The sequence below is a fragment of the Trachurus japonicus genome, chromosome 10, assembly GCF_045865225.1.
Source record: "Trachurus japonicus isolate A0001 chromosome 10, Traja_1.0".
Classification (NCBI taxonomy): Eukaryota; Metazoa; Chordata; class Actinopteri; order Carangiformes; family Carangidae; genus Trachurus; species Trachurus japonicus.
The window spans coordinates 15,538,564-15,562,244 of record NC_140916.1 but is presented as its reverse complement, the minus strand read 5'-3'; the positions used below and the strand labels follow the sequence as shown (position 1 = coordinate 15,562,244).

The 23,681-nt window shown below is 43.0% G+C and overlaps 1 protein-coding gene across 6 annotated transcripts; it reads left to right on the top strand.

The window, feature by feature from the left end:
• Nucleotides 1-529: 529 nt before the first annotated feature.
• mcf2a (MCF.2 cell line derived transforming sequence a) lies at nucleotides 530-23,372 on the top strand. Of its 6 annotated transcripts, XR_015036898.1 has the most exons (31): nucleotides 790-1,375; nucleotides 6,226-6,294; nucleotides 6,457-6,571; nucleotides 6,980-7,070; nucleotides 8,632-8,751; nucleotides 9,265-9,381; nucleotides 9,706-9,855; nucleotides 10,201-10,316; nucleotides 10,446-10,560; nucleotides 10,723-10,842; nucleotides 10,957-11,148; nucleotides 11,258-11,449; nucleotides 11,608-11,779; nucleotides 13,015-13,091; nucleotides 13,268-13,353; nucleotides 13,493-13,559; nucleotides 13,646-13,761; nucleotides 14,110-14,179; nucleotides 14,274-14,366; nucleotides 14,553-14,645; nucleotides 14,786-14,911; nucleotides 15,012-15,233; nucleotides 16,170-16,262; nucleotides 16,590-16,668; nucleotides 17,226-17,289; nucleotides 18,589-18,689; nucleotides 18,849-18,957; nucleotides 19,972-20,084; nucleotides 20,980-21,092; nucleotides 21,345-21,448; nucleotides 21,555-23,372. XR_015036898.1 is itself a non-coding variant. In XM_085789513.1 (30 exons), exons 1-30 carry the CDS (start codon nucleotides 1,264-1,266, stop codon nucleotides 21,593-21,595), a joined length of 3,339 nt encoding a protein of 1,112 aa, XP_085645639.1. In that variant the 5' UTR covers nucleotides 530-1,263; the 3' UTR covers nucleotides 21,596-23,372. The 6 variants fall into 6 exon arrangements, 5 of the variants coding, with proteins under 5 accessions (XP_085645639.1, XP_085645640.1, XP_085645642.1 ...); XM_085789513.1 differs by lacking the exon at nucleotides 18,849-18,957 and having other exon boundaries at nucleotides 530-1,375; XM_085789516.1 differs by lacking the exons at nucleotides 790-1,375; nucleotides 6,226-6,294; nucleotides 6,457-6,571; nucleotides 18,849-18,957 and adding an exon at nucleotides 6,592-6,748.
• The last annotated feature ends 309 nt before the right edge of the window (nucleotides 23,373-23,681 follow it).

Genomic DNA, 23,681 nt, shown 5'->3' with positions numbered 1-23,681 from the left:
TACTCTCTACTGTTGTTGTGTCAGCAGACTCTAAGGATGTAAGGATGTGTGTGTGTTTGTGTGGGCGGCTTGAAGTGTGTTTGTGTGCATTTGACCATACTAAGCAGATGCCGTGCTCTAATGAGATGGCTGAGAGGCTAAGCTGGATCAGCTGAGTGGCTGCGTATCAGGACGGAGTACTGCTGCTCTTCCACGGCCCCATGTGTGGCTTCACATCAAGAAAACATCAAGCACAGTGAGTCACTGTATAGACGAGGTTTACAATGATGTATATGAACTATTCTGCTCCACTGTTGAGGAGCGCTGATCCATTAGAGGGTAGAGTAGTTGTGGGCTGAACAGTGGGGAATGAGAAAGGCTCTGTCTATCAGTACATACACAATGACACCCTTTCATATTTGTTCTTCTGTCTGAATGTGATTGTTGTGTATTACAGGCTGAGCTTCACATGGGCCAAACTTGTTGGCCGAGGGTGGGGTAGATTTTCATTTTCTTTTTACAAGAGCTCTATTCTCTGCTGTGTGTGTGCGTGTGTCTATTTTAAAGTAAAACTGGAGAGAGTGGGGTCATGAACATGGCAGCCAGGCAGCCAAACAATGCAGCAGAATTGTAGCACAGTCAAGTGTTATGTTGATGGCATAGAAAACAGCAAAAAAGGGAGTATGAAGTAGTGTCAAGTGAGAGGAAAAGTTGGGAGGGAGTTGGCAGGGTATCAGAAGTTGACTCGAGCTCTGCTCAGTGCAGAGCTGACGCACTAGAGCTCAGAGAGAGACAGAGAGGGGAGGGGCGAGAGAGGGAGGGAGGGAGGGAGACAGGCAGCAGTGGCCAGATGGAGCCCTGTTTGTTTTGGAGTAGCTGACTGCTGCTGCTGAGAGCGGGACAGTCTATCTGCACTACTGTGTATGAGGCATAGAGCACATCACACCCTGTCTGGGCCACAGCAGGACAACAAGCCATTGTTTTCTGCTTATGTGGACAGGTCTTCTAGTGTAAGCTGTGCTGCTCACTGTGGAGGCTCTCTATGCAGCTCAAGGTCACGAGGATCCAGCAGCAGCCTCAGGGAGCTGTCCCATCTGGATCTGTGGACCCGCAGAGGCAGGTGGACCTCGCCTTCCCCTGCTGTGACTATCCAGCCTCTTGTGTGCAGACACCATGGGAAGCTATAGGACTCTGAAGAGGATGTGAGGCCTGGACTTGGTGTCAGTACCTCCCACGACAGCGTCAGTACTCCGAGCCCTGATCCGGCGGTCGGAGTAGAGGGGAATGGGCCCAGCCTCACTGCAGGAGGAGAGAGAGCCGGAGAAAGAAACCAAGGAGATGGAGAGCTACCACTGCCTTCTGCAGGCTGGCTCTCAGCTTGAGACCACTCTGCAGCGTGAGTACACACTATGCTGACAGTGCTCGTTTAACTTCTGCTGGCCACTCTCAGGCCTTTGGATAAACTATTTTCCATTACTGCATTTCACATTGCTCTCCTCAGCACACTGCACCCATGTATTGTACTTGAGCTGAAGTTAATTCACTTTGATTTACAATGTTGATTCCTCAGTTGTGAGAACCGCTCCATGAGGCAACTGGAAAACCGCACACTGTCTTTGGTTTTTCAGTATTATTGATGTGCCAGTTCCTGCAGCTTTGCTATAACTGTGGGCCACTGCAGGGATTATGTCAGCTATTTTAAGCCCACGCAGATGGACAGATATTTATCCATAGTAATGTCATTTGTAGCCTGAATATATCTGTAGACTGAGGGTTGCACACCAGTATGAGCTAGTAATGAAAGAAAATGCATAGCAGTGGTGTCAACTAACACCCTGGGAATAACAAATAGGGTGTTTAATGAGATGTATAATTCATGATTCACTGCTCAAGGGGTGTATTTGTATTTGTATGTATTGAAATGTGAAGCTACTAAACTGTTAACACTTCCTTTCAATAGCATCTGAATTAAGAACAGAAAGGCAAAGGGTTATGGTCTTTTTCATGGCTTCAAAAACAAAATTATGCTCAACATTTGTCAGTCAGTTTTAGTTTTAAGTTTAGTCTTGTCAAATGTCCGAAGAAAATGGAGAACGAAAGAGCCATGATGAGCAGAAATAGGCCCTGATGTAACTGACAGCTTCATGGAGCGGCTTCCTCCGGAGGCTAATGTGATTACTCTGGGATCTTGGCAGCCTTGAGTTATTGTTTAATTTATGGCCCTTTGCCTCTTTATGTCTCCTGTGGGTTCATTGTACCTGTGCTGGGGTGTGTGAGCAGGAGACAGCAGAGAAGAAGGCCACATTGAGTTTCTATTTATACCAGGTGAAGTGTGAAATGTGAGCCCTGCGCTCTGGGTTTTGTCCTATAATCTTCCTACAGGAGACGCAGCGACGAATATATAAAGAACAGACTGCTGTATGAACCAGTAAACCCACATTCATCATTTACTCTAATGATATATTATCCCTCATGTGCCCTCTCTGCTATGCACCTGCGGAAAATCAATCTCAACATCGTTTTAAATCACCTCTGCTCCAACACAATGTCCATAAGTGTCTGAGCCGTCCTCAGTTCATTTACAGAATACAAGCATTTCAAAGTAAATGTTCAATTTACACTATACTGATGACACAGAACCTCATGACTGTGTTGTCACACTACACCCAGTAGGAGACTGCACTCCCACTGGAACACAGTCTAAATACAGTTTGCTTAAAATCATGATTTTTCCCAGCAGTATTGTAGTTAACACACAGTCTAATTACATTATAACAGAACGTCATGTGAATCATGATGAATCACTAAACGTGACACAGGGCAGCAACTCATACTGTAGCACAGTAGGAGCAGAATTTCCCTCCCTCCACTCCAGCTGTCGTTTCCACGTCCATCCACACTCTTCAGATGCTTCAATTGCTTTAACACATGCTGTCAATCCAGTATTGATATTTCCTGTTGGTTCAGCTACTTTTGGGACATATATGCAATCTGATCATTCAGGATCCAACAGGAGCTTGAATGTAAAGTTTTTATTTTCAAATCCCTCTAGAAAAGACGTCTCAACTCCTTTCGTTGCTCAAACATCATATAAAACCTTTCTAGTGTTTCAAAATCAACTGCTTTAAGTGGTTAAGGTTAAACCGCACATGAAAAAGTCACAAAAAGGAACTTAGCTGACAGTTAAGTTATTAGTACCAACAAGCACATTTACATTTCCTCCGAAAACAACATTTCCTCAAAGGACATTGATCTGTGTGTATTTAAAACCTACCCTATAAATCCAATCACTGTTTGACAATTGGCTGTTAACGAGGATACCGAAATCAGACCACACAGCACATGTCATGGGTGCTAAACGTCACAAGCACTGGGGCCTTGAGAGTCAGAGCCTTGTGAAGCCATTGTTCAGGGTTTTTACCACCGAGCTCTAGTTTCCACACATCCGACCAGTGAAATTCGCAATTTCCTTCTGCCCTTTCCTATCAGAACGCAGCCACCCACCAGTCTAATCCCCTTAGCACCGAAAGCTTTGTTTAGCAAAATATCTCATGACCTAAAAGCAGTGTGAAGCTAGGTCTCTGTGTACTATGAACATGTTTGTATGTGTAAGAGGGGATTTCTTGCTCTGTGAGGGGATTACATGTGTCCGCTTTTTGTGTCCCGGTCAAATCAGACATGTCGGGTATGTGCACCCTCGACTAAGACTTTACTATGTGAATCAGGTGTGGTGTTGTTGTTACCATGAATTGGTGGTATGAAAAATACAGTATATTATTTTATTCCCTTTTGAAAAGACCAATCACTGATTGTTTTAGTCAGTAATCAAGCTAAGGGCATGTTCCAACATCTACTGTCTACATCCAACATTTACTACATGTTTGATACTTTGCCAACCTCATAATATTGACTTTGAATGGTGTCTGTAAAATGTATGCACACACTCCTATGAGTCCTAATGCAACCCCCTAAATAGAAATTTGTTTTCACGTGGACATAAAAGGCTTCTCAGAGAGCCCAATAAACAGCATCGTGATTCAACGTTGTAAAGGAATAAAAGAGGAAAAAGTTAAAGCTTTAGTAGGAGCTGTGTGTAGTGAAGTCAGTGTAGATGTTTATCACTGTTTGGACAACTGAGATAAGCCTCAGCTTTGGAGATTGAAAGGATTGGTCTGAGTCTGAGTGTGTTTGACTCGCAGCGAATCTCAGTTTCCATCCACACTGGCAAACACTGCTCATTCTCTGTGCGTAAGAACACAAGAGCAAACAGAGGTTATTTGATTTTTGCCCGTGTTGCACTATCGTGTCACCTGGAAAGGTCTTAATGTAATGCATAATGCAAGCTCGAAGGGAACCGCAACATTTACTAAACAAGCATAATGACACTATGGTTTGTGATTAAGATATTTATCAACATGAACATTTATCTTCAGGCTTTAGCTGTTGAAATTATATGGTAGAATTAATTGTTATACCTCCATTTGAATTTAAACACACCATAAAGTTACATCCAATTAACTAAGCTAATGGATTTTATTTTTTAATTATTTCCTATATAATTTCACTTTAGGCCGAAGTCCTGTTGAACTTTATCTGGCAGTGTTGTCTGATGCGTTTAGTGATAAGATGAGCTCAGGCACAGTGGATGGAGGACATCTTCAAAAACATGTCTATTAAAAGGCGACGCAGCTTTCAGCACAGGCTAATCTCCCTTTGATCAACACCAGAGGACTGCAGTGTGTGCGCGCTTGACTTCAGTGCAGTCACAGCAGCTCTAATCAGATGTTGTCGGCTTCTTATCCAGTCATGCGCTGTTCGACGATGTTTTTGTGTAAATAATTCACAGCAGAATGTGCCCTCACATTGCATTTACCTCAATGGAAAATGTACATTAACATGACATCTCATTTGTTTATTCAAGACTTGTCTCCCATTTCCTGAGGGTCCCGTGGCACCGGGTTATAAACGGTTATATAACTCTTCCAGTGTGACAGTAACTTTACCCTGTGTCTACATTGTGTGTGCACAGGCCAACCTTTTGGTCCTGCTGTGGCCTGGCTTGGCTCAGCTCCTCTCTGTTACAGACACACATCAAATATTTAGCAGGTACCAGTAGAGCTCATTACTTGCTTCCTGACAACCTGTTGGACACTATTACTGCAGTGGACTCATGGAAAATAACACCTCCTTAGCTCTCTCTTTCTTATGGTTTCTATCATCTCTTTCTGACTATGTTTTTCTATCTCTGCTGTAATTCATATTTAATGTCTATCCATTATTGATGTGGCGACGATGAATTGCGTGCCTCTTAAGCTGTTGTGTAAACCACTGAAAAGGGCAGGGACATGTAGTTTAGCATGGTTTAAACAAGTTCAAGCCTTACAGTAGCAACAAATGTAAGTTTTCTTCCTATTTCTGTTGTTTATTATATTATACACTCTCTCTCTGTATTTATGTTAGCTCGGTAACATTTCCTCTGTAATGAAACTTGAACAAATACGCCTATAAAAGCCTAAAAGTGTCCCTTATACTCTAGATATGATCATCCATTTGATGCATTAAATGTGCTGTAAATGTAATGTGAGCACAGACTTTTCATGATGCATGAGCCAATGTGTCTGCAGTCAAACCCATCCAGCTGAATGTTTCCTGGTTCACCCAAGGACAGTTGTGAGTGCCTTTTTGAATTGCATTGACTGCTCCATAAGAGACTTCATGCATTTACTGGCTACTCCTCGTATTATAAATCACTAATGGCACCCACCGTGCATGAGACGTGGGCCATCTGCCAGTAAACCCAGCCCCAAACTTCTACTACAAGAATGCATTGATTTACATATGGCCTCAGCTCTCCCAGCTATCTGCTGGTCGTGATCATGAAACACAAAACAAGTGTTATCTAATAATGTAACATAACAGGAAGTTCAAAACAGGCTCAGACTGGCTATGTTTCTGTGAGATGTGAACTTTATTTTTGGATTAAAGTTGACTGATGATATTTTGGGTAAGTTTACTCTTGAAATGCTGCTGCTGCTTTCATGTCCAAAGTTAAATAGAAAAAAAGATTGACTGTTGTTGCTCTGGTAGAAATGTCCCTTTAAAAAAAGAGGGAGCTGTTTCTCCGCCAACATTATTTTGCACCTATGGATCCTTTTATTTGAATGTGTTGTGTTTTTGTTACTCTGCAGTGCATTATCACTACCTCCCTCAAACCTTAGTTTTTAAAATGTGTCTGTCTCCTTCCAGAGGTGACTGTCCCTGTGAGCATGAAGGAGGTGGGAGGCTACATAGAGAAACAGGTGGCATATCTGTCAGGTGAAACCTTTTAATTGAATGATTTGTTAAATATTAGACACATTTTTGTCTGATATGAAGTTTATTGTCTTCATCATTTACTTCAAAGCACCTGCAAAGCATGTAAGACATTCTAACATGTCTTATACAGAAAGTGATTGCTTCTATCTTTTTTCCCCCCAGGGGGCCGTGGGGAAAACTCCAGTGTCATCATCACCCTCCCTGAATGCTCTGCTTTCAGCGACATTCCAGAGGAAGCTTTGGCCAAAGTCTTTACATACCTCACGCTCATCCCTCGGTGTGTCCTACTTCATTCATCCCTGCCTGAGTTTCTCCCTCTTCCTTCTCTGCAGTGCACCAAATGTCTAGCTCTTATATTCTGAGCACAGCTGGCCTTCACTGCTCCTCACCCGGCTGTGTCAGTCAGATGTCCTCCCGATGCCCTCTATGCCCAAACCTCGCTCCCCACAAGAGAGTAGGAAATCTTGAATTACATCAAGTGCAGGCTTTTCCCCCTCATGTGTCACTGCAGAGAGGTTCAGATGATGAAGAAGTCATGTATGGAGTGGCAAAGCGATATAAATGAAATGATTTGACAGATCTATGTAAATGCTCTTTAAAGGATGTCCCTTTTTTAATTTTCCCGAATCATTATATTCTTCACCATGACACTGCAGATATATCCAACTAATCATTTTTCTTGCAGAACGAGGCAACCTGGAGTCAAATTTATCATCATTTTAGACCGAAGACTGGACACATGGGCATCTATCAAATCTGCACTGGCCAGGATAGCAGTGAGTTTCAGATTTGTTCTCACCAAGGTGAATGATAAACTGCGTCTAGGTGCATCTGTTATTAAAGCGGTGATGAGTTACAAATGTGCTCTGCTGTTCAGACATCATGCTCAGTGCCACACTGTATTTTACATCCATCACTGCTTGTGAGCTACGTGACTGAGCGTTCAGGTTGTTGTTTTATTAATGAGCTGCTGTCCATGGTGCTGACTGAGAACCTGTCCGGTTAGCTACCATAAATCAGGGCTTTCTATAGTGTTTTCATTCTGCTCTGTTCTTCCAAATGCTGCATATAGTGTTGTTTAAAGAGTTGCCTGTTTGTATTGAATGTCCCGTTGTTGCATATTGCTGCAAATGTATGAGTAAGCAAAAAGTGTGTGATGACGCGGGTGCTGAGGAGAGGATAGGATGAGGATGAGGATGAGGATGGGGATGGGGAGGAAGTCGGACGGGCAGGCGGGCGGGAGGGAAGGAAACATTGCAGACAGCGCTGCCACCCTCTGTCTGAGAGGCAGCAGCGGCAGCAGCAGCAGCAGCAGCGGCGGAGGGGCTGCGGCTGTGGCTCGGCCAGCCCCGGGGGGAGCCGCATACAACTCACCTGTACGGCCGTCAATTTTTCATCCGACTGGCGGGAACTTCACCTCTCACCACGATGACTTCCAACACCATGGCCGATTGCTTTTACCGGCGGGGAGTGCCGAAGATCCGGAGGACCCCGGTAACGACTCAGGAGCTGCTGAGTAGTTTGTGTGCAGAGTTTTAAGGGGACGTTTTTTTAATGGGGGGGCGGGTGGTTACGGTGAATGCGGCAGTGGAGAGGCTGTGACTGCTGCTGTCGGCGGGTGCAGCACTGCGGTGCACGGTGCACTTCTGCTTAGTCATGCAATTGTCTTGACTGTGCGTAAAAACCTTGAATGGCAGCGGATCAGAACGACGTGTAGCTGTTAAATGCGTGTTTATCCTGAAACCTGAAGCTTGAGCAATCGATCTCCGAGGTCGAGTCGGGGCAAATGAATGTCAGTGTTGTTGGTATCAGAAGTAGCCACTACCTTATAAACCTTTGCTGCAGTACATGACTTGTAACTAATGCAAGTGTGCCAGTATCTACTGTGCATATACATGTATTAATGTGCATATCGTGATTCATCTCAGTCCTTGTCATCTGCAATGAATCACAACTTGATATGTTGTAATCTGTCCTATGTGACTTGACTATGATGCAAAAAAACTGTGCAGAAATTCCTGCACAGTCAGACAATGACCTCATATGACTTGGGGATGAAATGCAGCATATGAGGTGTGTGAGTGGTGTAGAGACTGAAGCATGAATCCATTAGTCTGACAGTAGTGACAGAGAGCTGAAGACGCCCCTGTCAGATATGGAGGAATACTGTTTCTCTGTGCTAATATGCATAGAGGAGTTAGTGCCTGTGTAGGAAAAGGTATAAGTACTACCGTATGTTTGTTGTGAGCTGTAATCCATAGTATTTCTTTTATACTGAGTCATCCTTCACTGTTATGCAACATCAGTAATATGACAGCACTCATCTTTTCCCTCAAGGCTTCCTTCCCCGGGAACCTCCACCTGGTCTTGGTGCTCCGACCCACCAGCTTCTTCCACCGCACTGTTACCGACCTCGGCTTTCGCTTCAGCCAGGAGGACTTCATGCTAAAGATGCCAGTAAGGCAGCTGTTACCAAACACGTCCCACATCACAACATCATGCTTCTCTCTTTAATCACAGCCCTCATTTCCAAGATTTAAACTACTGAAACAAAATAAAGATCCTGAGCATGTTACAACATTATGAAAAATCATCAGTGATATTCTGATGTTTGTTGCGTCCTTTTCCAGATTCACATATTGCATGTGATTAAGTCTTTTACATGCCATATGGTTTAGTTTATCTCATCAAACATCTTTGAACATCTTGCCAAAGTTGAAAAGGAGCCAGCAGACAAACACTGCCTCTTTTACAGAAATAGAATATTTATGAGCATAAAGAAATGAAATGATAACATTTTGACAGGGTTATATGTTTATTAGTCTCTCATAGAGCAACCATCAACCAAAAAATGATAAATGCAGGATTTCAAAAAAAAAAAATTAAATGTACCACTCTTGTGAATATGCTAAAAGTACAAAGTGTCCTGTGTGAACTGTCAGTTTTTTTTTGTTTCTTTTGCACCTTTAGGTGGTGATGCTGAGCTCTGTTACAGACTTGCTGCACTACATCAGTGAAAACCAGCTGACGTCAGAGTTTGGAGGCACTCTGGACTACTGTCACAGTGACTGGATTGTGTTACGAACGGTACGCTGCAGATCAATTCTGACATTTATTAGGACAAAAGATTCAACTTCATCATCTCTTTTGATTTTCTTATGTTTGTGAGACTCAGCAGAATGTTTTATGTGTACATACAGTATATATGAATATGAAATGAACCTATTCCACCCAAGTGCCTCTGAGTTTTCTTTACTCAAGAGACTGAGCTGACAGAAATCCACTGAGCTGTGTAGATAAATGTTCCCCCACCTCCTCAACACACAAGATTCTTCACTACAATTGCATGCATTATGTAAACACCAGTATTAGATTGTTTGTGTGTTTGTGTGCATTTTATTTCCACAACAGGCTATTGAGAGTTTCGCTGTCACAGTCAAAGACATTGCACAGATGCTACAGGGATTTGGCACTGAACTGGCAGAGACAGAGCTGCCTGACAAGGGGAAAGCCATCGAGCATCTTCTTGATTGTCAGACTGACAAGTACAGGAAACTCAAGGTCAGCTGTACATTTTCAGATGAAATTGCCACAAAAAGTAGTAGTAATAATAATAATGTAACTTTATTTCAGACATAGATTAGGTCCATAAAGACAAGTCCATAGAGAAACAACTGTTTTTTCTTTACATGAAAAAAAGTAAAACAATTTAAACAAACAATTTAAAAAGCTCCTATAGAGACTGTTGTGCCAGTGTTTCAAGGGCCAGATGTATACCGATAGCAGCTTTGCCTAGGGCTGGCTAATGCCTTCATAATATCGTTCTCAGACTTATCCAAATGAGACATGAATTTGTACATCAGTAGTATTTCATGAAGCACAATTTCTAACACTGTTGCTCAACAGGATGCAATCAGGTCAGTGTCAAAGGAGGGTCGTCACCTTCTCTCCAGCCTGGAGACGTCAGAGAAGGAAGAGGACTCCCAGTGGGATGTGAAGTTGGACTGGGAGACAGTACAGAGGTAAGACATCCTCAAGCAGCCTTTTTTATTTCTTCTACATATTTAGTTTTCAGATTAGTAGCTAAAAGGTACATTGATCTGCGATTGAAGAATAAACCTTATTTACTTGGCGTTATTATTTATTTTTAGGCTTCTTGCCCAGCTCAGAGACATGGAGTCAGCCTTTGATGGTTTCTTTGAGAAGCATCATCTGAAACTCCATCAGTACATGCAGTTGCTCAGATATGAACAAAGCTTTCAGGAGGTAAGGTTTCCATGTATATATGTTTTTATGTGTCTCAATCTCCATACTCCCCAGAGGATAAACACCATGATACATAGTCTTTTGTCTTGTGCAGTCCCCAGGCTCAAGTTTTAGTCCTTTTTTATTTTGTGTGGACCTGATGGTGTGTGTTTATCTGTTTAGATGGAGCTGTGTCTGGATCATCTGATGGCTCAGGAGAGGGAGCTGTCTGTATCTGTAGACACTCTGCCTCAAACCGAACAGGCTCTCAAAAGGCTCGACAGTCTGGAGTCCAATGCACAGGTCAGCGTTTCTCTATCTCCCTGTCAACATCAGTAAACGTCTGCGCTTATTAATGATGGTGCGCTTAATAAAACAGACTCTGTCCTCCCTCTGCGTCTCTGCTGGCTCTGTCAGGAGGTGGTGTCTCGAGCTCAGATCATCATCCTTCACGGACACCAGCTGTCAGCAAGTCATCACTACGCCATCGCCCTCATTATGCAGCGCTGCAACGAGCTTCGCCACTACTGTGATACACTCAATGCTGCTCTCAAGACCAAACACTCTCGACTTCTGCACATACACCAGCTGCTGCTTTGTCTCGGTCAGGTAGTGAGACGTTGTTTATCTATTTACATCCACATCAGGACACACACGTACTGTATATGTACTGTATATACACATATATAATGATACGTCATTTGCTCTCTACCTTCAGGCCCAGGCTTGGTGTGATGATGGAGCCTTTATGCTGGCCAATCAGCTGGTGGAGAACTTCCAGTCAAAGGAGGGGGCACAGGTTGCCTTAAGGGATATTGAGAAATTCCTGGAGGCGGCGCCATCTGTGCTGAGCACAGGACCTGACATCTTAGCAATTGAATATGAGGCTGTCATCAGTCCTCAGCTGCAGGTCTGACAACACAACTATGCTGCTTTATGCTGACAGAACCACAGTTTTCATATACACAGTATGACCTTAGTGCCATCATTTCCAAGTTCATTTATCCCACAGTACTGGATTATAAGTGAAAACCCTTCTTTCCTACTCCTGTATCCTTTATCTGTTAGGCCCAGATTGGGAAAACATTTGAGAAGCATGCAGCAGTGCAGCAGATGATCCAGAACCGACAGGTTTGTCTGAGGAAGCTGGCCGATAAACACGTCCGACCGATCCAACTGGTGGCTCCCAGGGCTGAAAACCCACCACGCTCCAAGTCTCCGCTCTTCTCCCCAAAGCATGGTACAGTGCAGACACACACACAAACCACACTTGTAGGAAAAAAAACATTACAGCTAATTAAACAGCATTAGTCTTTATATTTAGCTGCCCTAGTTTGAAACATATACAGTAGGCATTTCCCAAATGAACTCCCAACAAACACTCCCGTGGTTCCCAAGCCCAGTATGGGGTCTCATTCCAGCCCCTATGGCCTGGCACCAATCCCTTTCCCTGCTGCATCTTTGCTTTAGGCGCCATGCTCAAATTAACACATCACAGGTTCCCACTGAGTCGGCCTGAGGTGTTCCTGAACGAGCTTCAGGGTTAGCAGGCCACCTTTACAGACCAGCTGGAACAACGGTAGATGGTATAATCAGTCCAGTGGGATATACCTGACTGCTCTATTAGTCAGGGTTGCTGCCATAGAACCATATGTGGTTCATATACATTAAAGAACCTTTCATCTCCCTTTATGTCTCATGGGAAGTTGCAGAGAGCTATATACGCTGGTACCCAATTAATACTGTATGTGTAATCTGGTGAGTTTTTTAGTTGACTCTATCTGCTGTGTGACTGAATGTGTCTCCAACATGTGAGTGCATGAAAGTTAAATGATAAATACGCTTTATTCTGTGCCCATTCATGTCTTTAAGGCTTTGTTCTCCATGGTAGGAAGCCATTCTAATGAGAGTCATAACAAACAGAGTTGAGAGTGATCACGGAACCCTCTGAGGTTCCCTCAATACCCGGGACACCACCTATTTAGGAGAGGAGATGAAGGAAGAAGGGGTTTAGCTTTAATTGACTTGATCCAGTACATGCACGCACATACATGCGTACATTCCACTGATGACTCTAACACGGCACATGCAAAGGCACACAACTCGACTTGGATGAGCATGTGAGGATTCAGCAGCTAGGATCAAAAAGGACAACGACAGCTAATGCCAAACACCGCTTCAGATCTGTACATCCTGTTCCCAGGCCAGACCTTTAGAGGAAGCTGACTATTATTATCGATTACCTCAAATGTCCGTCATCAGTGATTTATGTTTTTTTAATTATTATGGAATAAAGAAAGGTCACAGAGAGGGCAAACATCCCTAGAGTGTGTACAAAAACAATGTTTTTGATTTAGAATAGGTGCTTAAATTAACTAGCGCACTATGCCTCATCAGTGTATATAGAAATAGATTGTGTGCGAATGATACTCAAACTCTTTGAGTTACTGGTGCTTATGATCTGGTTTTTCACAGGTGACGGTTTGAAGTTCACATTTGACATCTCTCTTCCTGGGAAGAGAACGTCCCGCAAGAGTCCCAACCCTCGAAAAGTAAGTAAAAAAGAGATCTATGTGTTTGTTTTATGTATTCATTTCCTCCCACTATTTCAGCTTCATTGAACCCTCACAATCATACATCAAAAAATCTCTTCCAATTTGTGCCATTTGGTGCAATATTTGGCATTGTGCAATAACATTCTCCCTTTTTGCATCTGTGTTGTGTTCAGATAGAGGTGATTCATGATTACCAGGAGAGCCGGAGCTGTGTGTCCTACGGTCTGGAGGGAGAGGACAGCCCAGATCTCTTGAAGCGGTGAGGACTCGGCCTCCGTCCACCCATCTGCCTGTCCTTATACTGTTCTTGATGTTGTTTGCTTTGTGATTCTCTTTGTTCAGTGCTAATGATGCCCTCTGGCTCTCTCTTTGTCTACTTGTGTATGCCTGTATCTCAGCCATGTGATGAGGGAACTCGTAGAGACTGAAAGAATCTATGTTGAGGAGCTGCTGTCAGTGCTGCTGGTGAGAAAAACACCCCATTCATTGTACATTTATTCATTTGATTCTTATATTTCTTTATCACATAAACCTCTAATTAAATCTTGTAGGGCTACAAGGCTGAGATGGACAACCCAGCTCTGTCGGGGCTTTTGCCCCCAATCCTGCGCAGCAAGAGAGACATCCTCTTTGGAAACATGCCTGAGATCTACAATTTTCACAGCAGGCGAGTGATTAATGGCCCATGTCATACATACACTGTAGACCTATTCTAACCTACAAAGATGAGCTTGTATAATAATGCATGTAATAGATTAACCATCACGCACTTTCATACAGAAATAATTACTGTATGTTAAAAAAGTATCAATTTAGGAGCAGAATAAACATTTAAAAATGATGACGTCAAACAACAACACACAACAAATTGTGTTTGATGCTTATAACTCTCAATGTGTATAAAAAATAGACACATTGTAGTACTTCTCTGTATTCTGTCTGTAGTAAAACGCAAGTATCTACTACTTAATGCACTGAGGTTGACATGTGGCCTTTGACCTTCTGTTGGATCCAGGGTCTTTCTTCAGGAGCTTGAAAGCTGCCTGGAGGCTCCTGAAGCTGTGGGAGCTTGTTTTCTGGAGCGGGTAAGATGATAAATATTTATGTTTTGCAGCTTCTTCATATTTTAATCACTTTCATCATTTTTTTTCAACAAACATCTCTTTCTGACTCCTCCAGAAAGAGAGTTTCCAAATGTATGAATGCTACTGTCAGAACAAGCCCCGCTCTGAGGCGCTGTGGAGACAGTTCTCAGACTGTGCCTTCTTTGTGGTCAGTTTTGGTGTTTTTGTGTTTGTTGTCATGCGAAACAATATTTCAGTAATGTAAATGTTTATTTCTATGTGAACAGCTCTAATCTGATTAACACCACTGAGTCAAAACTGACTAAATTACACTGGGGATCTCTCACTGACAAAAATCACATTCATGCTGGTTTCATTTGTCGTCCTTGTGAAGGAATGTCAGAAAAAGCTGGAGCACAAACTGGGCCTGGATTCCTACCTGTTGAAACCAATTCAACGCCTCACCAAATACCAGCTGCTGCTTAAGGTAATAGGCCAGAAACAAACGTAAGCATTTTAGTGTATTTTTAATAATTACTGTGAGTTCTTACCACTAGAGAACACTGTTTTACCTACTGTATTTATGCATTGTTTTACATGTGTGTGTGTGTGTGTGTGTGTTCTCAGGAGCTGCTAAAATACAGTACAGATTGCGAGGGGACTTCTGAACTGCAGGGGGCACTAACAGCCATGCTGGACCTGCTCAAATCAGTCAATGACTCCATGCATCAGATAGCTATCACAGGATATGAGGTGAACCACATCTTTTAACTCTGATAAATGTGCTCTGATGGGCATTTTGCAGAGAATATACTTTCTTCACAACAAAGGATTTACCTTCCATTATTCACAGGGCGACATCTGCGAGCTGGGCCGCGTGTTGATGCAGGGTTCGTTCAGCGTGTGGATCAGCCATAAGAAAGGCTCCACGCGCATGAAGGAGCTGGCTCGCTTCAAGCCGATGCAGAGACACCTCTTCTTATACGAGAGAGCTCTGCTCTTCTGTAAGCGGAGGGAGGAGCATGGAGACGGCTGCGACAAGACGCCCTCGTACAGCTTCAAGCACTGTCTCAAGGTTGGTTTGTGTCTTTCTTTGTGTGTCTATTACAGGTATACACCAGTATTTGTGACCCACTAGTTTAAATATGTTATGGCCAATAAATACCAAAAAAATAAGACACATGCATCAGTTATTTGCAATAAATCATAATAAAAATCTACAGACTACTCTTGTGGTCTCTCATTGAAATAGAAACTCTTACTTGTTTTGGCTATCGCTATTACTGGAACCAATCTTTCTCTGCTACGATGTTTACCTCCTGCCATTTTATTTTGGTGTCTGAATGCCAAGTGTACACTGTGTGCACTATGTGGTGTCTATAAAATACAGTAAACAGCACTGTGGCCATATGCTCTAAATAGCAGCGCTGTGTCTTTGACAGATGGATAAGTTATACAACATTATATAAATAATGATGATTTAAAACCTCACTTTACTGCTCACTTTAGTACAGCCTATGTAAACCTGAAAAACACAGTGCTTTAGATAAACACTGATGGTGTTTTTCTAACTGACGCGCTTCCAAAGTTACAACAACTTAATATAACACATGTTTTCTGATACTGATAAAGTTCATCTCATACAATCACTTACAGTATGGATTAGTAGTGATCTACTGGAGACAAACAGTTTGGGTGTCTGTGTTGTCGTAAGTTGCTCAGCTGGCCACAGAATCCGCTGTATTCCTGCAAGACTTCTTTTGTTGTGTGTTGTTGTGCGGAGGGTGTCACACCAACAGCTGCCGCCGCCGCTGCTCTTGATTTATTATTGAGGATGTGGGGAGGAAGCAGTCGCACAGCGGAGGTGTGTCTGTGAGTGTGAATGTCTGTGTTCTGACAGGACAGATGTGTTACATGATGTAAGTCTGATGTATGAGGTGCTGTTTGCGCCGCTTGTCATAATGCTGTGTGTATGTGCGTGTCAGTGTAAACAGTGTATGTCTCTTGGCAGATGACTGCTGTGGGGATCACAGAGAACGTCAAGGGAGATGTGAAAAAGTTTGAGATCTGGTACAGTGGCAGGGAGGAAGTGTATGTGGTTCAGGTAAGGAGTCTAAAAAAAGTTCAATGACAATGTTTTCAGCGGAGTAAAGACAGCACCCGACTGATTATTCAGCACATATTCATATTTATTGATGAAATGGCAGATATGTCAGACGCAAGACATTTCAAAACACTACCATTGCTTTTGGAAATCATCATCAGCACAAACCAAAATACTCAAAGTTTTGAAAACAGGAGTTCCATTACAGCAAATACAGGCCTAACAGAGGCAACATTGCAGCTAGTAAGACAAATAAATATTGTGCGTAGTGAATGATAACTGATCATATTGTTTAGCCTTAGTTGCAGTGTTTCTGTTGTGTGTCAGGCACCAACACTGGAGGTGAAGATGGCCTGGCTCAATGAGCTGCGCAGAATCCTAACCAACCAGCAGAAGCTGCTTAGAGGTTTGTCAACATGTAAAATTAAATAATTAAAGGGATAGTTCAACATTTTGGCAAATTGGCCCATTGCCATAATCCCTATAGTCTTAGCAGTAGGTTCGTTACCTTTATTTGTCGGTGCAAGCTATTTTTAGAACGGCGGAGCAGAGCCGTGAGCTGCTCAGAGCTACGTTACGGAGGCTCATGGGATTTCTTGGTTTCCCTCATTAAACTCATCAAATACACAATCCAACAACTCCAAAACGCTCTGGTGGACAAGTTGTGACCTGCACATTCACCACGCTATGAGATAATAACACAACGTTACCAGACAGAGTTGTTTTTGAGGAAACCAAGAAATCCCATTAGCCTCTGTAGCTTAGCTTGCACCGACAAATAAAGGTAACCTACTGCTATGATTATAGGGATTATGGCAATGGGCCAATTTGCCAAAATGTTGAACTATCCCTTTAAATAAATATGGTAAAGAGTGTTCAAGAGCAAAGGTCCACTTACTAACTTCAGAGATTCCCCTCTCTCACACATCCTCTTATAGTACCTTGTTCTTCCTCTTCTCATAGATGAAGCATATCAACACGGACAAATGGTTGAACACATGCAGCTGTCTCCGCCACTCTCTGAGAGGTCAGTGCCTATTGGTCTGTTCCTAGACACAGTGTTCAGAGTAGTGTGCTTAGCGCATGACTTTAAGTGCTACAGTCGCACAAACGTACAAACACAACAGGCAAAACACACACATGCAGTCACATGCACCACTCTGCATTTGCTGAGTTTTCACGTCTGATCACAGCTTGAGTGAATGTGACCGTGGTGGTGAGGCTTTGTGAGAGTGCGTGCGTGGCGGTGTGTGAGAACGGGGGGCCGGGCCCCCCACTCTGTCCACTGCTGTCTGGTTGCCTATCCCCATTCCTCCCATCCCCCCCACCTGCAGGGGCATGCGGCCGTCCAGAGGGGTCCCCAGGGGCTGTCTGCCGGGGCTGGACTTTGTCTCGCTGTCGGCTGACGTGTTTCTGTGCCTTCGTTCCCGGAGCCCCCGTCCCCGAACCCCCCGGCAACGGCCCCGGCCGCGCCCCCGTCACCACCCCCAGCGCCACTGACCTGCCCTAACGCTCAGTGGTAAACTCAGCCTGGCTCACCTTGCCTCAGCCTGGCATGACCCACCTGACCCAACTTGGGGACCAAAATCCCAGGGCTAATATGTTTGCATACTGATCGCCACCTGCAACCCTTTTTACAGCCTCATTCTGGTTCATAACTGACCCCCCCCCCATGCCGTTGTCACATTAAGAGGCCTGTGTCTGAGCAGCTCTTTCATGGTATTTCTAACATAGTGTCAAAAAAACAACCTCTGCATCTCAAGATTTGCTATTTTGCATGTAATGCAAAGGGCAAACAGAAAGAAAAGCGTTCTGGCTTCATTCCATAAATTTTCTTAATTTCCTCATGACGGCTGCTTTTTAAGATGGGGCTCGTTTTTTGAGATCTGATCAAGCTCCAGTAGAATTTGCTTTCGAGAAACATCATGACTCAGCATGTAGTAACAACAGTGAGCAAATCTCTAAATTTGGATGTTGATAAACCCGAGACCAGATCTTCCCTTGTGTTTGACACATGTGCGAACACTGTGTCAGTCAGTGGTCTGTGAGTCCTGATCTCAGCCTTTTACAGAGAAGCTTGCACATGGCTGTTCTGTGCTCTGTTCTGCTGTCTGGCTGGTGCCTGATTGGTCATGGCTGTTTAGGGAAAACAACAGGGCAGAGTTGCTCCTCGGCACTGATCTGGGGACAGCTATTCTACTCCCTCAGACTGAGGAATTACGAGCTGACTCTAGATTGTGTAGCTGAGGATAACATCTACCCTGAGTCCGTCCACCGACTCTACTCTGCATTTGTTGACACTTGCTGTTTTGTGTTGTTCACCTAGCAAGCAGCAGAGGGCGTCAGTGAGCTCAGAAGACACTGAGTCGGGGAGGAGCAGTCCAGACCCCCAGCCTCACTCCCCTAAACACCAGCACAACCGCAGGAGTGAGTATATCTTATCCCCTCACATATATCCTGTAATCAAGTAGATACTTAGTAACTACATCACAGAAAATGTTCTGGGATCATATCTGCTGTGAACACTATGAGTGACTCTCCTATTAATCCTGAACTGATGTAGATATTTGGCTTTTCCCCCCTCAGCAGTTCAGGTCTACTTTGACCTAAAGAAGCAGGTCCATCGAGGAATTTTGGGGAACAAGGGCGAGCTTCTGAGATTAGCTTTTGATTCTACGTTCTTGTTAAATTCCCAGTAAGTGACAAAAGGGTAGACATACAGTACAGTAGTTACTAAGTATCTACATGGGGCCTTAAAAGATTCTGTAAAGCAGAAAATTATGCAACATTATGAAACACTATATCAAATTTGAATTTAAAAAATATAGTATATAAAAAGAAAGTTTCACAGATATGAAAAATAACCGCTGACAGCACTGAAACCACACGTTGTCGGGAACAGTTCTGTTGTGGTGGTGAGCTTAACTTCTGTTCAGTCTTGGCTTTTTACAAAAGCAATCCACTTCTTCTTCCTCCCATCATCTCTCAGAAATTTGAATAACAACACATCATTGTTCGTACTGTCACATCCAAGATGCACTTTGGGACAGAAGGCAGGGCTGACAAGCGCTCACTCCACGCATGTCCTACAACAGTCCTGGAACAAAAGGGTCAGACGTTGTTATACTTTACACATTCATATTATGCTTCTCGCAGTGTGTAAATACTTTTAAGAGAGGCCAGCCAAGCACACACCAACCAAACACTGTGGTGAATTTTTGCCAAATCTGTATCCACTCGCAATGAATGATACCATTTTATTTTGTCAATTATAACAACAAACAGAGACCCAATTTATCCAGTTTATTATTAGTTATAACTTTTTGTTGTGGTACTGTATTACTGAGCTACTACACAAGTGAATACCCGCTAAATGGCTAAATAAAGTATATATCTTGCTATGTATCCATTACATTTTCTAACTCACAGCTGTAAAGTGGTTCGCTTTATGGGCAGTACCTGACACCAGACCTTTAAACAAACAAAAAAAGCATCAAACCTGACACATACAACATCAAGGTTGAAGACTACTGTGCATAGTTACGGTGACAAAGTACAGCGCCGTTTTCAGGAATTGTTTTTTCAATCTTTTATGATGTTCTTGCAAACGCAAGAGCAAATGTGCTTTACAGGATCTTTAAGGCGTAGTGTTGTAAAAGATGTGTACCTCTAACAGCCAGAGGAAATGTAGAGTAAATGTGTGTCCCAGGTTGGCCCGGAGCTCACCACTCGGTAGACATCTGCGAGGGTCTGGAGGAGTGGTCTGGAGGTCGGGACGCTTTCCACCCGTCTGATACAGAGGAGGAGGTTCTGGTGCATCTGGTGAGACTGAACACAAGTTACATTAGAGACATTAAAATACATAAAACGGCAAAACAATCCATCCTTGTCTGTTTTAGAGATTTCAGTGCTTTATCTTAGTCTAAAAAATAATATTAAAATTACAATCGCCTGTCCTGCAATGAGGATGACAGGAGGACAGGATCTGTGGTCATGACATCAGAAACTAAAGTTGAACACTTACGCACCAAGATCAGTCCATTTATAGCTGTTCTGGAGAAAAACTCCAGTAAACCATTTAAAGGCCAAGCTCTGTTTAGCAGCTGTTGTGTGTCATATTCTCTTCACGTGACACTTGTAGTTTTCGTTTCATGTTTCAAATTGGAAAGGGCTGAGTCATTCTTAATTTTTTTTTATTTAGTTCAGCTTGAGATTAAAATTCTAGCAGCCTGTCCCCAAACAATTATTAACATCATGTCAATGTTGGCTTTTCCTCATTGAATACCTGTCAGGTGCTTTTAATTGTAAAGCTCTATACTACTAAATATTTATGAGTAGTTGTGTCCAAATTGTAGCGTATAGTCCCTCAGTTAAAGAAACAAATGTCTACTGGCTCTCAGAGCCCAAATAAAGACACCTGTTTTGTGTCTTTGAATGAAAATGGAGTGTTTTTTTTTTTCGAAGAACACCGTCTACTTGAACTGACATATTTCACAATACACTTAAATCCCCTTACTTTTCCGAACTGATGTTTTTCTTTTATTTTTGTTTTAATTCTTCCATTCTTGTGGCTCTTTTGTGCCTCTTTGATAGTTTGTGCTTACTGTACCTTCTGAAGCACTTTGTAACATCTGCTTTCAAAACAGTTATTAAAAGAAAACTGTATATAAATAAATCTTCACTTAATTTGTGATTGACAGTTTTCCCCCTATGTCAGTCTCCAGGCAGATACAGGGCTTTAGCCGACTGCCTTCAAAACGGACCAGACAGCATCACCATCAAGTGTGGGGACGTCATCCAACTGCAATGTGAAGACAACAAGGGACGCTGGTGAGTTTTCAGCAAATAAAGACACACACAACATGTGCTGTAAACTAGTCTGCCACATGAAGACTGATTCACCAAACTGGTCCCATATGTGCAGGTGCATGTTGAGTTACGAAGAAAGACAACATGTGGCAAATGTCACTTACTCTGTCACAAGTCTAGTCAAACCTGGTGACTACAACCAAAGTGTACTTATGTAATTACCCCCTTTGTTTCTCAAATCACTTGCATCTTTTCTCACTATTCATCCTTCAGGCTGGTGAAAAATCTGAGTCGGCGACAAGAGGGCTTCATCGCAGCTGCCAGCCTGCAGCTGATTATAGGAGACAGCAGTCGAGGACACTCCTCCAGACTAGGGGGTAAAGAAAAAGATATGAGCTTCATGATGACAATACACTCTAATGTTGAGATCTTGTATTTCTTCACTTTGATTTTCTTTTTCAAAGTCTCTATATTTTCTTGTAGACCCGGGGAACCTGAAGGCGAGAAAGCTGAGCTCCCCGTAGAGAAGAAAGCACAGAATGTGAATCTAATATTTACCTGTGGATGATGAACAGACAGAAGGAACATATTGAGCCATAGCTGTCTCGTAACTGATGCACTATCAGCCGCCCACTCCTGACTCCCTGGTGCAGTCTGCTTTCTTCAGCACAGCTCAGTCATTAAAAAGACACACAAAAAAAAGTGGGAATCTATCAACCCGAACCCACCGCAACCCAACCCCCAATCCACTGGGCTGGTGTTTTCTGATGGCGAATGTGTGAACTGGCACCAGCGCAAAAGGCACAGGAACTGTTGAGCCCTCTTGGACAATCAATAGCCAATCCCTGGCTCCTGATTGGTCTTCCTCTTTTCTTATTGGTGATGAATATCTTCTCCTTCTGGCGCTCCATCTGCAACACACTCATAGCCAGGATGTGAGGTTGCTGCTGCAGGAGTGGGTCATTTTTGCAAACTGTGGAAATTTTTCCAACCCTTCTTCATTCCAGCTAAAAAAAACTTGAGGTTACAGTGTCTCCAAATGTGTGTGTAAATGTATATGTGTGTGTGTGTTTGTTCCTGTTTGTCTTGGTGTGTGCTGGATGGATGCTTACCCAGGATTTGCCTGAAATGTTTCTTAAAGCAGTGACTTTTCTACATACACAATATAATTTTTAACATTTATTGTACCTCAGTGTTTCATCCTCGTGTCGTCGTGGTAGCTGACATTTTCCATCGAACTACTTCATTGTATTTTTCTTACATTTCATTCCTTAAGGCAAAATTCTTCTTTACGGTCTAGGAAGTTAAAATGCCAAAATGTGCCATGCCATAATGCCTTTTTTTATTCCTGCTCTTTTTGGAGTCTCCTATATGTACTGTTTGCGAAATCAAATGCGTGTCATTGCTTTAACCTGACCTCACAAATACCCAACAGGCACTTTAATAATATGGTGGAAGGACAAAAGAGACAAAAAGCCACCTATTGTCTACTGAATGTGCTCTTTTGCTTGCTGCTTTACCTCTATCACTGTGCCCTTATTTATGCTGTTATTTCCTTTTCTTTATCCTCGAACGACGTGTTAGGTAGGCAAGGGGGAGTCGTACCCACCACATGTCAGCTACGGTAATGTAAGACAGAGGCCGACATGATGAAGATTGATGGCAACGTATTCCTCGGTGGGTGCAGTAAACAAATCTGAGGCGCTAGCACACAGCACCAAACATTGTCATTCTCCTCAGGATCTTTTGGGAGGCGGCTGTCAGTCACAGCGTGGGGACGGGGTGGGGTGAGGCAGATTAGGAGAAACAGAAAGGGGGAGATTATGCTCTGTGTCCCTCCATCACGCAGGCAGATTGTTTCCTCCTCACCATTACAGCTCAGTTAATCTCGGGGTTCCGCATTAAAAGGGATCATACAGCCAACATGAAATACACCCTCTGTGTCGAACGCTTAATTAAATATTGATTGCAGACTTATATGAATTTACCACATCAAATCGAGGCCCCAGTCGGAGGGCTGCCTTTGATACACTGTGTTTGATATGGAAATGAGTCTGGAAAGCAGCAGGGGCCGCTTCGCACTACTACCTATGTTGTTAATTTATTTATTTTGCTGTCATTTTGTTCCTTCACATTGTGAGGTATCCGTGCAGCCTCGTATGAAATTTTGTCTTCATATATTTACAGGAGCTATGCTTGACTGCACAAAAACAACCCCTTATTTTTTTTGCCTTTTAGCTTACATGACAAAATTTGATGTTTTCTTTAACTGAAAATCCAAAATGCTGCAGAGTTTGCACACATTTTCCAGGTTGGAAACAAAAGAATAAAATCCCTGCTTGAATTATTATGTATCTTGATGAGCCAAGTAGCCTAAACTTGTTGCTGAATGTTTCTTTAAGATGAAAATGCATGGCAACTGAGCATTAAGCGGGTTTGTATTGTCACTCAGTCACTGTTCTAAACTGGCTTCTTTTTGTACAGCATCAGTTCTGTATTAAATAATCAAATAAAATAAACTATTTATTGCAATAACTGTTCTGTTTCAGCAAATGAAATAATTCAGTGCATGGTTAGTTGTGGACTAAAAGCTAAGGCCAGTAGCCTTTT

Coding starts and splice junctions, on each gene's coding strand:
- mcf2a (XM_085789513.1), top strand. CDS start 1,264: ATGGGCCCAGCCTCACTGCAGGAGGAGAGAGAGCCGGAGAAAGAAACC. Junction 9,856..10,200: donor ACAAGTACAGGAAACTCAAG/GTCAGCTGTACA, acceptor GTTGCTCAACAG/GATGCAATCAGGTCAGTGTC. Junction 14,912..15,011: donor TAGCTATCACAGGATATGAG/GTGAACCACATC, acceptor CATTATTCACAG/GGCGACATCTGCGAGCTGGG.